We start from the raw sequence: 15,099 nt of genomic DNA, 5'->3' as shown, positions 1-15,099 counted from the left end.
GGACTGCAAACTGGCTGAAGGAGAGAAGCCAGAGAGTTGTGATCAATGGGGCAGAGTCTGGTTGGAGGCCTGTATCTAGTGGAGTGCCTCAAGGGTCAGTTCTGGGACCAGTATTATTCAATATGTTCATCAATGACTTGGATGAGGGAATTGAGTGTACTATCAGCAAGTTTGCTGATGACACCAAGCTGGGAGGAGAGGCTGACACGCCAGAGGGCTGTGCTGCCATCCAGCAAGATCTGGACCTGCTAGAGAATTGGGTGGGGAAAAATTTAATGAAATATAACAAGGGAAAATGTAGAGTCTTACATCTGGGCAGGAACAACCCCAGGTTCCAGTACAGGTTGGGGAATGACCTATTAGAGAGCAGTGTAGGGGAAAGGGACCGGGGGTCCTGGTGGACAGCAGGATGACCATGAGCCAGCACTGCCCTTGTGGCCAAGAAGGCCAATGGTACCTGGGGTGTATTAGAAGGGGGGTGGTTAGTAGGTCGAGAGAGGTTCTCCTTCCCCTCTACTCTGCCCTGGTGAGACCGCATCTGGAATATTGTGTCCAGTTCTGGGCCCCTCAGTTCAAGAAGGACAGGGAACTGCTGGAGAGAGTCCAGCGCAGAGCCATGAAGATGACGAAGGGAGTGGAGCATCTCCCTTATGAGGAAAGGCCGAGGGAGCTGGGTCTCTTTAGCTTGGAGGAGACTGAGGGGTGACCTCATCAATGTTTATACATATATAAAGGGTGGGTGTCACGAGGATGGAGCCAGGCTCTTCTCGGTGACAACCAACAGTAAGACAAGGGGTAATGGGTTCAAGCTGGAACACAAGAGGTTCCACTTAAATGTGAGAAGAAACTTCTTCTCAGTGAGGGTGACGGAACACTGGAACAGGCTGCCCAGGGAGGTTGTGGAGTCTCCTTCTCTGGAGACATTCAAAACCCACCTGGACACCTTCCTGTGTAACCTCATCTGGGTGTTCTTGCTCTGGCAGGAGGATTGGACTAGATGGTCTTTTGAGGTCCCTTCCAATCCCTGACATTCTGTGATTCTGTGACGTCAATCGATTAAGTGCTATTCACTAGCATCCAGCATGAAGTTTTGATGTGAGCAAGAGGGTATATTAGTGAAGACTTCTTAAAGCAGATGCTGCTGTGACTGACTTGGTGGAAGATCAAAACTCTGGAAACTCAGGCAGCAGTTTGTGTTGACAACTGCCCTGGCATATTACAAGATGGTCAGTGAACAATGGGGAAGAAACAGAAATGCACAAGTTTTCATAAATATTTCATCACACTGTCTTCCCAATGGTAACATACAGATTCGGGCCACGTTTATCGGAAGCTGAGAATAAGGAAAAGTTCTCCTTGCCCAATACATTGCCAAAATTCTCTTTCATTGACTGGAGTTCCAGATAGCATATAATCCTGACATTGCAAAATTCTAGGGACTTTTCAGAAGAAAGCACATCAACTATAAACTGGTAGTAATTCTTCTAATTAATCAGTTTACGAGGTCAAGGATCATAGCTTCCAGTCATCGGTAACACCTTTTGTAAACCTTTCCTTTCTATTGAAGTCAATTAAGTATTTTGAAAGCTTTTTGGAGTGCTATGGTATTTTAAATTACCCATAAGCATTCTTAACAACCTGATTTTATTGTTTGCAAACTGAAGCATGGTTAGCAGACTGTGGCCATCTTATGCATGGAGTGAGAATGCTACACAAAGGCCAAACAGGAGGGAGTAAAACTCAGCAGGAATCATCCTTTTATAAATGCAGTACTGAGTGAGAATATTTGTGTGGTATCTTGAAACTTTGCAGCTTATAGACACAAACAAGTTCAGAAACAAATCACCGTGAAGGTCTTGGCTCAAAAACATTTTGTTTACCTGAAATGTGCAACCTATTTTAATAGCTTTATGACGTGCATTTATAAAGCACCTTTTATCACAGCATTCCTAAAACGCCATATAAATATGAGTAGCTGGCTGTAAAACCAAGGTTTAAAAAGAGAAAGCATATGGTAGCATTTACCTCACCTACTAGTAGGTCACATTTTTTTCTAGTTCATTTAACAGTTCATTCCAAGCCCACAAAGCTGTGTTGCAAAGAATGTTTAATTCAGTTGGAAAAAATGGGGGAACTTGAACTTAAGAGAATTTTTAATTACTCTGTGAAGAATTTGGCTAGGATGCCTGAACTAAAAGCCCATCATTCACGGGAAAACATCATAAAAACCTCCATTTTTGTTTTGTTTTGTTTAAATGAGTTTGAAACACTGTAGCAAAACAGCATTTCCAGCAACAGGGGCTCCCTAAACTCATCTTCACTGGTACAGAAGTGAGAATATGTGCACGGAACTAAAAAGAAAGAATTCTGCTGCCTGCTTCGTGCACACAGTACCAGCCATTTGGAATAACCTATCTCAAAGGGAAAACCTTATGCCCCACAGCTTGCCACCCAGTACACGTCTCCTCAGTCATTTGCACACTGGTTGCCTGTAGCAGTCCAAAGAAGTCAGGAAGGCACCTTCCCACTTTGCCAACAGGACAGAAGCTCACCCTTGCACTGCACCCTGCACCTTTCTGAGCTTGTCTGCAAATCCTCACAAGGTGAGCTCCCAGCATAAAGATGAAGACATAAAACTTGTGTGTTGTGCATTAATTGCCAGGGTTTTGATAGCAGGGGACAGCAGTGCAGACCTCAGTGGAAGGAGGTGCCTCTGCATTCATGCCTCATCCCCCCAAAATATATATATGTATATATATATTTCAGGATTTGCATGAGAAATTTCTGTACGCATCATAGAAAACCTCAAACTAGTTCCCAAGGCTCAAAAACAGGAAGAGTGAGTAGGAAGTGAGCAAGACAAAGAGGCCACTCCGCTGAAAAAGACTCAAGAACAAACAATAGCTCAACAAGGTATTAAGTTACATGTCATGGAGGTAAGTCTACAAAAGGCTGCATGTTGAGAGTCTTGCATGAAGTTCATCTATCGCCACATTTGATTACTACTACTTAACAATGCAAACTAATTGAGATCCCATTTGTAATTAACTTCTTAAGGGATAAATGTAGGATTCCTGCACCAGACTTACAAGGATAGGATTTTTTTTTTTTTAATTTGTAGTAAAAAAGTATTCCAGGTATCTTAAGTGAACACAAGTCTCAATAACCTACTGAAGTTAACATTCTTTTTTATTAATGGAAGAGATTCCAAAGCAAAAAGTATCTCATCCACAACAGTATCGCCTAGGGATATGACGATCTAACAATTCCAAAACTGGTCCTGAATTTGAAATGTTGTCTTGTGTGTATGTAAAGTCCAAAATGTCTACAAGTAATGAAGTTAGATACTTGGGTTCTGCCCTTAAATGAGAATATATTTTTAAGTAGATGCAAGAATTACTATCAAACGCTCAAGTGCTGAGGCTCAAGGACAGCAAGAAAACCACTACTTAGGCTATTGAGCTGTTTCTTACATTAATACCTAGTAATTGCTCAGTGGTATGAGAAAGACTGGAATGAAATCGGAAAACTAAGGACAAAATTCTGCTATCTCCTTTATTTGCACAGTAAAACACTAAGTAAACTCAGCTTTAAATAAATGTAACTAATTTGTCACAAGAATAAATTTTACTTTTAAAAATATATCACATCTAGTTGTCCCTTCGATTCAGAACTAATCATACAAAATGACCACTCTTCCAGAATGGCTGCAAAGTGTCTTTATCAATAGCAGGAACTTTCATGACAAAATCTGGGAAAAAAAAAAAGTTTATATTAAAGATATTGGCCTTACAAACTTCCAGGTGGCAAGGTCAAAAAAAGTTTGCTTCAGCTTTCTCATATGCTGAAGATAAAGGACTTTAATAAAAGAAATAGTTATTCTAAATATAAAGTGATATGGGCAGAGCTGGTGAATCACAGCTTGCACTGGATTGGAGATCTAAAGAGGAGGAATGTGATCCAAGAACAGAATCTGGGAAATCAGAGAAGTGACTTGTTAAGTCCAGTAGTCCAAAAAAAAAAAAAAAGACAAGACAGGAGACAAAGGGACACAAAAGACCAAAAGACCATTAAGAAGGTTAAACTAAAAGAAAACCTGATTAAGAAAACGCAGAAGTATAGATGGAAAACAAAAAAGAGCAAAACATTGGCTGTTTTCTGTCTTCTCAAAAGTAGTTCAAACATATATAAAGACAACAATAAAGCAGAAAGAAGCAAGACAGAAGCTGCAAGAAGCTGTTGACTGGGTGAGACAGCAACGAGGAATGATTGTCCTCAGAAAACTGCCAGTTATAGAGCTGAACATAAATTTTGTGGCTGAAAGCTCATTCTGGGATACTTTATGCTTCTTTCAATAACTTCCCTTGCACCAGAAGTGTCCTAGAATTTTAAAGCATCAGTTAGAATGACTTCGCTTCCTTAGAAGGGGGTGCACATCCTTATATTGACATCATGATGCCTAACACACAGGAGACTAGCACCTCTTCTGACACAGGTATTTTATTTGTGTGCCAAATATTGACAGGTATATAGATTAATGAAATTATAATTAGGATTTTGAATTGCATTGGTTCTCATTAAAAATGAGAGAGCCTGTTTTGTGTCAGTGGAAATAAATTCTGACTACTAAAGGTTGTTCTTCTCCAAGGGTTACTGCAGATGCTTGCAAGACTGATCAAAAACTCTAGCCTCCAAAGTCTCTAAATATCCTTTAAAATTACTGTAGACAGTGTTTGCTGAAACCTCTGTACACATACATTCTTGTAATTTCTGGCTACTTCTGCCGTATATTCTCAAGGTGGCGTTTGGTATTCTCACTTCTCTTGCAGAAGAACAAATACACAAATAATTTTCAACTGTTAAAATACTATTTAAAATAAGCCAGATTTACTGATGATTCCCTGATCTCAAAGCTACCTCTCATTTTTTAAAAGCACAAACAAGTCTGTGGACAGAACTGTTAAGTCCTTAAAAGCCACATCCTGGACTCTGAGGAAGCCGTTTTTTAGGAAAATAAACTCAATCTCAGGGACAGAAGGATAAGGAGTGAGAGAGAGGAATAGCAATAAAGATCACAAGCATAATCTTAACTTGGATATCAAAAAAGCAGCTCACCTGACGACTAGTGCTTGGGTCAGTACAAACATATGCCCACAAATGCTCACTGCTAGTCAAGCAGATGTAAGCATGCAGTGCAAGCTGAGCTGAATGGTAAACCTCAAGGGTTAAAAATCTGCTGGAAGGAACTAGATTTTAGCTGATTATATCAATTTTCATATAACAAAAGAAGTACAAGGAACACAAAACAGATGTGTCAGAAATTGTGAAAGCATAATGGAAAAATAAAATGAGTTGTTGAATATTTGAAAAACAGCAATGCTGTGATGAATGTATAAATAGACAGGATGATTTGTTGGCATTATTATGCTCATCAACTAGCAGAAGAGTGCAGAAACAAAGAATTAGAGAGTGGAAGTGAATATGAAGCAACCCCCAGCCTCAAACCACAACCACTCATGCACAAGCTGAGACACCATTCAGGCTTACAGTGAATTAAGCTAGAAGCAAAATTTACACAACCTGTGCAAATAGTAAACTTAGAACTGGAATACTCTAACCTCATGAAAATACACTGTGCTCTTCTGAAATGTTCAGAAATTATTTTATGACTACAAAATGTCACAGAATTACAGATTACTAGGTATAAATATTATGCATAACAACACAGGAAGAAAAAGCAAAATAATTACAAGTGAATTATACTTCATGCCTCATTCCTGACTGTCTGGAATCATATTTCTCTTCATTGTTGGTTAGATTGATGTCATCTTACAGGGAAACACTCACAGTTTTCATACATAACTGTACAACCAGTTTAAATTATTTTTTGATACCCGAATACCAGTATACGAATTCATCCCTCACCCCAATTCTCAAAATCAACTGTGTAACACTTTCTAAGTTCAGCATTTCTTAGGGATGGATAATTCTTTCCTTCTGCAACTATACAGCATAAGCATAATTACCCAAAGGGCATGTTCATTGGCTGTTTGAAAAAGGAAAAAGAGGTATCAGGTGACAGAAATAACGCGTTAAGGTATTAGATAGCACAAGCTTGGATTTACAACATAAACAAATAAAATTGATTCACTTATTACTTACCTCTGATAAGAAAATAAGTACTTGGGATATCTTACCTACATTTTTATATGTGTGCTTGTCACTAGTTAATTTTTTCAACCTTTTTTGGCACTGAAGTAGTAGAAGGTCAAATGTTTTTTTAGCCATCTGTTCCGACTACGCTATGTTTATCTCCTCAAAACAGAAGCAGCTTCACCCACAGTGCTCTGTGATTGCTTTGTACAATGTACCACCAGCCTAATGGTGCTGCACAGCGGCCTGCTGTGCAAACCAGCTAATTCTTCCCTCTGAACTAATTGCATCCCCTGCTCCAAGTTAATGCAATGCTTTTTCTGCATCACCTTCGCAAACTACAACAGCTGTTGCAAGAAAGTCTGCAGTGCATACTCTAATCCTTGTGGCCTCTTCCTCAGTTGTGGCTAAGCAAAACGTCCTGAGATGACATGCTTCTTTAAAGGGTGTCACTCATGGAGTACAAGACATAATCAATGTAAGCATATTAAAAACTATAAAAGTCACCTCAACCATGTGTCTCGTAAGTTTCTGCTATAAAGTTTTTCCAAGCTCATGCTTTGTCATTTGTAAAAATTCCAGACAGTAACAATGATTCCAGATCAAGACATAAATTTAAATATTTTCTTTAAAGTTAAATTTGTTATATCCATAAATGTATTTCCTCCAGTATTTTCTGGAAGAGCTCAACTGAAATTTTTTCAAAGATACTTTTCAAAGAATAAAGCTCAGCTGAGCTGTTGACTAGAAGAGCTTTTTATTGAAGATCTTTAGATTTTAATACTGATTTAAAACAACAGCAAAGTTTATTAAAATATCCTACAGTATCTTTAAAATAATTCAGTACAGCAATTTGTATCACACAAAATCAGTGAAGCCACGAAGGAACACAATAAAATATGATCTTCTAATGCCTCCAATGTATAACCTTTGTAGCATATCTTGCGATTAAGAATTGCTAATCTCTTAATCACTAAAATATTTCTTTTCTACCTACAGAATACTGATTAAAAGCTCAAATCACCATTTGTTGAAAAATTTTAGTTATAACAGTTTCTTTCTCATTTACAGATAATGTCTGTTGGAATTGTAACTTCTTTTCCTTTAATACCTCCTTCTCTAGATATTGTCATATTTACTTCGTTCTCTTCCTAGAACAAAAACCTGCCTTCTTAAATTCCAAATATAAGATGTTCTACTCATTTTGATCTTGCAAAACTCCATTATCTACACGAAGTTTCAAAACACGAAACAAAAACTCCTTATTCAGATGAAGAACCATTCACAGAGTATTTAAATATGAACTATAATGTAGGGAAATAGGAAATTATGTATAAATTGGAAAAATCGAGAAAAGCCATACAGCATTGGCCACAGTGTCTAGCTCAATGAGAAAGATGAAACACCCAACAGTGACAGGGTGAACAAAATGCAATCTGTAAGACTGAAGACAGCTTCAGTATAATCTTTTACCATGACTGCTAATTTCAACTATTTGTAAATTATAGCGCATTGCAAATGTACCTCTAGTTCGTTTCAGCACAAAATGACCCAACTTAGTTTAATACACTGTTGTGTTAGCAGCGCTTAAATGTGGCCTTTGCACTGCTCCATGTTCAACTGGTGTTTTCACTGAGCGCTACTTAGCTCATAGACGACTGCTCGCACTTAGCACTTTACTGCCAGGGATGCACAAGCAAAGCTCACGTAACACTCAAACCCCTAAACATAACCTTTAAACTTGGTCTAAGAGACTAATGCTAGTTAGGTCACATTTTGACATGGGAAAACATGTATTTTTCCTGCAGGATGCTATTTCTGCATTTGAGAACTCCAATGTCACGAAAACAGCTCCACATTATTTGAATAATAGCAAGTTTCAACTAGCATATAAAATAAAAATCAAGCAAGATATTTACTTTAGCTTCGGTATATTTAGTAACAAACTACCCATCACAGTTCAAAAAATATATTTTAATACACTTAGTACTCCAAAAGTCATTGTATTTTTCAGTTTCACTAAGAATTTAAACACTTCAAAATAGGAGTTGCAATGCAATTCCAATAAAAGAATGGTAGGGACAGCAGAATATTCTCCTCCTTTAAAAAAAGATCAGATAAAAAGTACAGAGTGATAATTCAGACAGGCTGTAACTGCAACTGTTTAAGGCTGTGAACCATGCAATGCAGAATTCAAGTATGCACAAAGAAGCAAACCTACTAGGAATGTTTTTGATATCCCTGCTGTCTGCTCATACTTTTCACTAAGAGCTTAGAGATGATCATTTGCATCATTTGCTCCATAACCCAAAGCCTCAGAAATTTCTCAGAAAGGAAGTCTGTGATTCACTCCAGTGGGAAACCATATCCAACAGTTCACTTTTGCAAAGTCTTAAACCTGCTATATAGGCACACACTGCAAGGGAGTGAAGGTACACAGCACCCTGTTAACAATTAGTGCCCGGAAAACTGATCCCTGAGCTCTCGGGACTATCATGTGCTTGCATGTTTTTATCCATATGCTCATGTACAGGGCGTTCCAGATTAAAATCACCACACTTACCTTTGCTTCTACACCTTAAAGTTTTGTACAAAACAATACATTTTCAAATCCAGAAGACTGTTATGAGCAAATTAAGTTTCTACAAAATCACTTGTAGATGTGATTTATACCTAGTCTTTCTGGTGTAATAAGCTCCTACAGTAAGACTACATTTGTTTGTAAAGAGCAAATGTTTTTTTTCATTTCCTGTAGTTCACAAATACATCTTAACATCTTAGTGAAATCTACAGTAATAGTAAAGCAAATCTAAAGTGAAGTAATAAACTGTTTTTATTGAATTTTTAAAATACTGTAACTTATTAAATATCAGTAGTTCTTATGAAATTATGTAAGTTTGGGGAAAAACACACTTCAATCAAAATCACAGAACCAAAGAAAAAAAGCTTACAGAAAATATTAATTTGAATCGGACTTTTTCAGAATGCCAGTTCTAAGCGTGTAGAACACTAACAGTCTCTCTCTGCCTGCTATTTTATCATTAACATCACTCCAGCCTTAAAAAGCAATTTATAGTCTTTAACAAAGAAATACTACTATGTTCTAGCATTATTTTAGAAAATATGGATCCAGACAGATGTGTAGGGACAAGTATAAATACCAGCTGCAGTGGAAATGATGAGAATATCCAGCAAATGTTTAATATTTCAGTTTTGTATACCAAAGTTCATCTCTACTACCATTTAGTGGTACTATCTCAAGTGAAAAATGTTTCCTGCAGGGTAATCAATACTACTGCCCACTTTTGCAAGAGTTTCTTGACGTAGTATCTTACTTTACTTTCATTACATTGTTTTTACTCATCTTACCACCTCAAAGACTTTTTCAGCTCCATTTTGCATTAGGCAGGATTTCAGAATTTTAAAATAATCATTTGTATGTTAAATGATCCATAACTTTTCTGGCCATCATTTTAATAAAGGAAACATTTTAACAGTTTCAGGGATACTAATTACATTTCATGCTCTACTACAAGGCCTAAAAAAAAATTTAGGCAGGTAAAATGCCAAAATGCAGGTGCATTTAGTCCATATCCTTTTGACTTTTAGTAAATGCTTAGACCATAGGAGCATTTACATAGCTAGGTTCAATCCAGTTACTACTTAACACTACTGGCTTAAGCTGCTGTTTACAAGGATCATAACCGCACTTGAACAGCACATGCTGTGACCACACGCTGCTGTGGTAAGATTGCTACTGAGATACACATAGGACAGACTAGTTCAAACTGATTGCTTCAAAGCTATCTCAAGGACATATGCACACCCAGGAAAACAAGACTCCCAAGTGTAATGCTGCTATAATTTTAAGACTCAAAGTGTCAACATTTAAAAATTGAATTAAACACCAGTGTCTCTACAGACCTGAAGGTTGCACCTTCTTCATAATTTTACTATTATCTCATCCAGCACTGCAATATTTCTTGTCTTTCCTCCCTGGAGAAGAGAAAGCTCAAGCAAGACTTCATCAAAGTATTCCAGTACTTAAAGGGCAGTTAGAAAGACAATAGAGGCTCTTTCTTCACAAGAAGCCACATGGAGAAGAGGCAAAAAGTACAAGCTGCACTAGGAGAGGTTTCATCTCAATATAAGAAAAATATTTACAGCAAGAACAATCACTGGAACAACATCCTCAGGTTTGTGGTGGAGTTCCCGTCTCTAGAAGTTTTCAAGATGCAACTGGACAGCATGCTAGATAATCTCATACAGACTCCCTTTCCCACAAAAGGGTGGACCAGATCTTTTGAGGTCCTTTCCAGCCTGAGCTGTTCTATGATTCTGGTCCAGCAGACTTTTGCAGGGGTTCCCGTGTGAAAGAAAAAAAAAAAAACAACAAAAAACCACATAGCATGAAGAAATTTCTCCACATGGAGAATATATGTCAATTATAGAACATAAGAAAAAGTCTGAAAAGAACACATGCTTGCCATGAGATCAAATCACTCAGATACCTGAAAGGCCTAGTAGAACACTATGTACTTGGGGGGGGGGGGGGGGGGAGTTTAAAGCATTTGGATTTTCAAAATTTTAAGGAATTTATTTTTAACATCGAGTTTTTCCACAATGATAATATATAGACCAGATTAAAAACTTCACTTTTGTCCTTTCAGACACTTGCTGCAATCAGAAATATGTGAGGCAGAATTTGGATGACTAGTAAGTCAGAAGGGTACATTTTTTTTTTTTTTACAGATATGCTTTCTGTAAGGTGTTTATGACAGACACCTCCAGTGATGTTTTAGTTATATTAGTGTGATCAAATTAATTTATTTGCAATACAGAAGGTTAAGTAAGATAAGAACTTATCCTGAAGTATCATTACTTTTCTGTACCTTATTTACTCAATGTTATGCTTCGTAGGTTGAAACAAATATTTCAGTTCTATGCATAACAGATATTATTTTTATGCCCCTGCATTTACATTATGAATATATTAAATTTTGCTCTTTTGAATGGTGCAGTTTTGAACTTAAAGAACTTTTTCAACTCTTAGACAAAACTGGCTTGGCTATCTCTCTTGGTTTTTTTTAATGCTCAATGGATTCTGCTGGTTTATGCATGACTGGCTATCTTCTTTACACTCATTTAAATACAAGTATGGTTCACAGACAAAATTAAACTATACCACATGGAACAAAATCCACTATAAAGCTATTTAAGGGAGGTATCTGGAAAACACTTAATTTCCGATATCTCTCCCATATGGAAATAGGACTTCGCCCCATGTTAATTAATCCGCTTGATTATTCTCAAGAGCTATGTATTGTAACTAAGCATGTTTCACTAGTTGGTTAGCTCCTGATTTATTTTCTCTGCAATAATATGCAAGAATGAAGCAGTGAGAAGTAAGTATTACGAGGAGTAAAGTGAAACGAGACAAGCATGACTACAAAAAAAAATTGCAGGTACAAGAAATCAAAAATCATATGCAAAATATTAGCTTTTTTCTAAACAAACAAATACTGTCGACAAGTCATTCAGAACCTAAATTTATCTTACATGTTAATAATTGATTGGAAAAAATAAAATTTGATAGTTTACAATACAGAATAAGAAACTGGTTCTACTACAGCCATATTCTTGAATAGTAAATTTTTAAACATTTAAGAACAGAATTTTAGAAACAAGATTGTCAACTAACTCTTCCAGTCATGCTCCTCAGTGAAAGCAGCTTAGAAAAATTAGGAAACGGAAGTAATCTAAACTAAGAAAGTAAAAGCCCAACACCTACTCTCAGTATCATAATGAAAGAGAAGCCGAAGACAATGCTACCTCAAAGAGAGACAGAAAATAAAATGGATTATCTACACACAGTCCTCTCTTGTAACACTCCTAGTGACTTGATCCGCCAAAAACACTGACTATAGGCAGACAAGAGATAGTAGTTAAGTGCCGTAAAACAGTAATCACCTGAAATATGCTCAAATTACTGCTCCTCCAACAAATCAAAATCTACTACCGAAGACAATCCGTCAGCTGAAAAAAAAGCTGAAACAATGAGCAATTTTCAGCTGGCATGAACTTCAGCCCTTCAAAGTTGAATTACACATAACAGAAGTCAGTTTTTAAGTGACTGAAAAAAACCACCTTTGGATTATATGCAATACACTTCTGCTTGTTCCAGGTTTTGCAGAGATTACCTCTTGTACATGTAGCTACTGAGAGGAACTTCTGTCACAGCAGTTACATATGAGAAGGGAAGGAATAAGGAAGGTTACCTAGAACACCTAAGCTACTCCCACAAGTTATCTTCAAGAAAGGGGCACTAAACACAGTAAAAATTAATAGAAAAGGTCTGTTGTGGAACAGTGGGCTGGAGTTCAACTGTAACCATTGGATCTTGTCTTTGGAGATATTAATCTATCTCTCCCAGCGGAAAAAAAAAAGTATGCTCCAAAAGAACAGGAATAATTAGTTAATGGCTTCAGCAAACAAAGCTAAAACTATTTTTGCAAGTTTTAAAAGGAACAGACAAGAAGAATGACCTATTTTTCTCAGAATTCACAGAACACTGGGGATTGGAAGGGACCTCAAAAGGTCATCTAGTCCAATCCCCCTGCCGGAGCAGGAACACCTAGGTGAGGTTACACAGGAAAGTGTCCAGGCGGGTTTTGAATGTCTCCAGAGAAGGAGAATCCACAACCCCCCTGGGCAGCCTGTTCCAGTGTTCCGTCACCCTCACTGAGAAGAAGTTTCTTCTCAAATTTAAGTGGAACCTCCTGTGTTCCAGTTTGTACCCATTGCCCCTTGTCTTACTGTTGGTTGTCACCGAGAAGAGCCTGGCTCCATCCTCCTGACACTGACCCTTTACATATTTACAAACATTAATGAGGTCAGCCCTCAGTCTCCTCTTCTCCAAGCTAAAGAGCCCCAGCTCCCTCAGCCTTTCCTCATAAGGGAGATGCTCCACTCCCTTCATCATCTTCATGGCTCTGCGCTGGACTCTCTCCAGCAGTTCCCTGTCCTTCTTGAACTGAGGGGCCCAGAACTGGACACAATATTCCAGATGAGGTCTCACCAGGGCAGAGTAGAGGGGAAGTGAACCTCTCTCGACCTACTAACCACCCCCCTTCTAATACACCCCAGGATGCCATTGGCCTTCCTGGCCACAAGGGCACAGTGTAGGCTCCACTTCTTTTTTGTAGCCCTTACTCCAAGTGAATAGATTAGGAAAAAGTGTTTTCTTCTGCTTTTTCTAACTCAGGAATACACTCTGCAACTGAGAATAGCCAGTCTACAGAATTTGTGATTTTTTACTTTTGCTGGCAAATTCAGTAGGGCCCAACTAAAGAGATTATGAACGGAAACACTTTCTCACTTAAAGACAAGTTGTGTATCCATGGTTAGGTTTCTCTGTGTATGACAAATGTTCTGCAAAATTTGAAATGGATTGCAGTGGAATAAATTCCATAAAATCCATTCTTAAAGTTGCAGTTAAATTGAAATACATTGAAATGAATCCCATAAGTTCCTAGCTGTAAATTCCACCTGTTTCACCATCTTCCTCTGAAGGCCAAAATAATTGGACTAAAACCTAGAATCTACTTTTCCATTTTACTTACACCAATATAATCTATTTGCTACACTACAGTAAGAGCCTAAAAGCAATTCCCAGATTTGATATAGAACAGATGTCAGCCCCTAAAGCAGATTATTTATACTTAGAATTAGAGAAGCTATTTCTTTGAATTAGCAGCATGTTGACTAACAGTATTCCACTTAAATTATTGTAACATCATTGTCATAAGGCTTTGGGTTTTTGAAGTTTGCAAATTGCCACTACTTCTCCCCTCCGGAAGGGACAGTCATCTCTTCACTGATCAAAAGGTGATCTAACAATGAAGAGAATATTTTCCATTAGTAAAACTGTCAGTATTAATGTATTATCTGCAAAATACTTTCAATAATGCCCTTGAAAGAAAATGGCAGCTTCGTCAATAAATTACTCCTGGACAAATAATCCTAATCTCATGGAAATACTTAAGAAACAGAAACAAAATCCTTGTCTATACCACCCAGTGGGCAATATTTTTATTCATGTTGAAAAACTTCCCTCTAAGACACATTATTTTAACAATATATGGGTAGAAATATCTTACAGACATCATGCCATCTACAAGAACCCAAGAGATCAAGTCTGCCCCACTTCAATCTGTAGCAAAACTGCTCCTATATGTGATTTTGGAGATCAAAACCGAGCTCACTGATAGAAACAAATACTTCAGAATACTTACATATTTGTGAATTCACACCCAAAGTCTGCAGTTCCTGGAAGTTTCAAAAAAGCAAAATAAACAAGGAACTGCAATCTAGTGTTAAACACCAATGCACTATGAAGTTAGATGCATTAACTCAAAACAAACACAAACAAATTTCAAGTGACAAAATAAAATGCCTCAATATTTACAGTTATCTTTCTCACAATCTAACAGATTGGGTTTTTTAATTGTTCAAGTTTTCCTTATCTTGTCAGCTGGTTACAGTTGACAAGAAAAAAATATTTCCGTGATTTTCTTTTTAACAAAAAGGCAAGCATCTATTAAACACACTTGAAATTTTTAATTTACATATTACAACTCACCTGCTTGGGAAGCCGAAAGAGAGAATTTTTGTAAAATATATCTTTAGCCTGACTCCATGTTCCATCAATGATGATCATAACAGATGGACTAGAAGACCTCACAGCAACTTCTTCCAAATTGGTTGCATCAGCTCCAGGATACAAAATTAGAGTATTGGGATTTCTGCACACAGTTGCTAATTCAGGATACCTTCAACACACAGACACATAAAATGACAATAACAATTGAAAGTTTTTATGACAAATATGTACTTCCATACATTCCAAGTAACTAAGTCCAACTTACATTCTTCAAATGTTAATTA

General features: G+C 37.4%; 1 protein-coding gene across 2 annotated transcripts in view; it reads right to left on the bottom strand.

The window, feature by feature from the left end:
- DTWD2 (DTW domain containing 2) overlaps positions 1-15,099 on the bottom strand; it is an 88,693-nt gene that overhangs the window by 17,759 nt on the left and 55,835 nt on the right. For both annotated transcript variants that reach the window (XR_010607922.1, XM_065657721.1), the window contains exon 4: positions 14,795-14,984. Coding sequence is in view for 1 of the 2 variants with exons in the window: in XM_065657721.1 (XP_065513793.1) it covers positions 14,795-14,984 (190 nt within the window). In the remaining variant the exon portion in view is untranslated. The remainder of the gene's footprint in view (positions 1-14,794; positions 14,985-15,099) is intronic.

Source organism: Caloenas nicobarica, chromosome Z, assembly GCF_036013445.1.
Source record: "Caloenas nicobarica isolate bCalNic1 chromosome Z, bCalNic1.hap1, whole genome shotgun sequence".
Taxonomy (NCBI): domain Eukaryota; kingdom Metazoa; phylum Chordata; class Aves; order Columbiformes; family Columbidae; genus Caloenas; species Caloenas nicobarica.
This window is presented reverse-complemented; position numbering and strand designations above follow the sequence as displayed.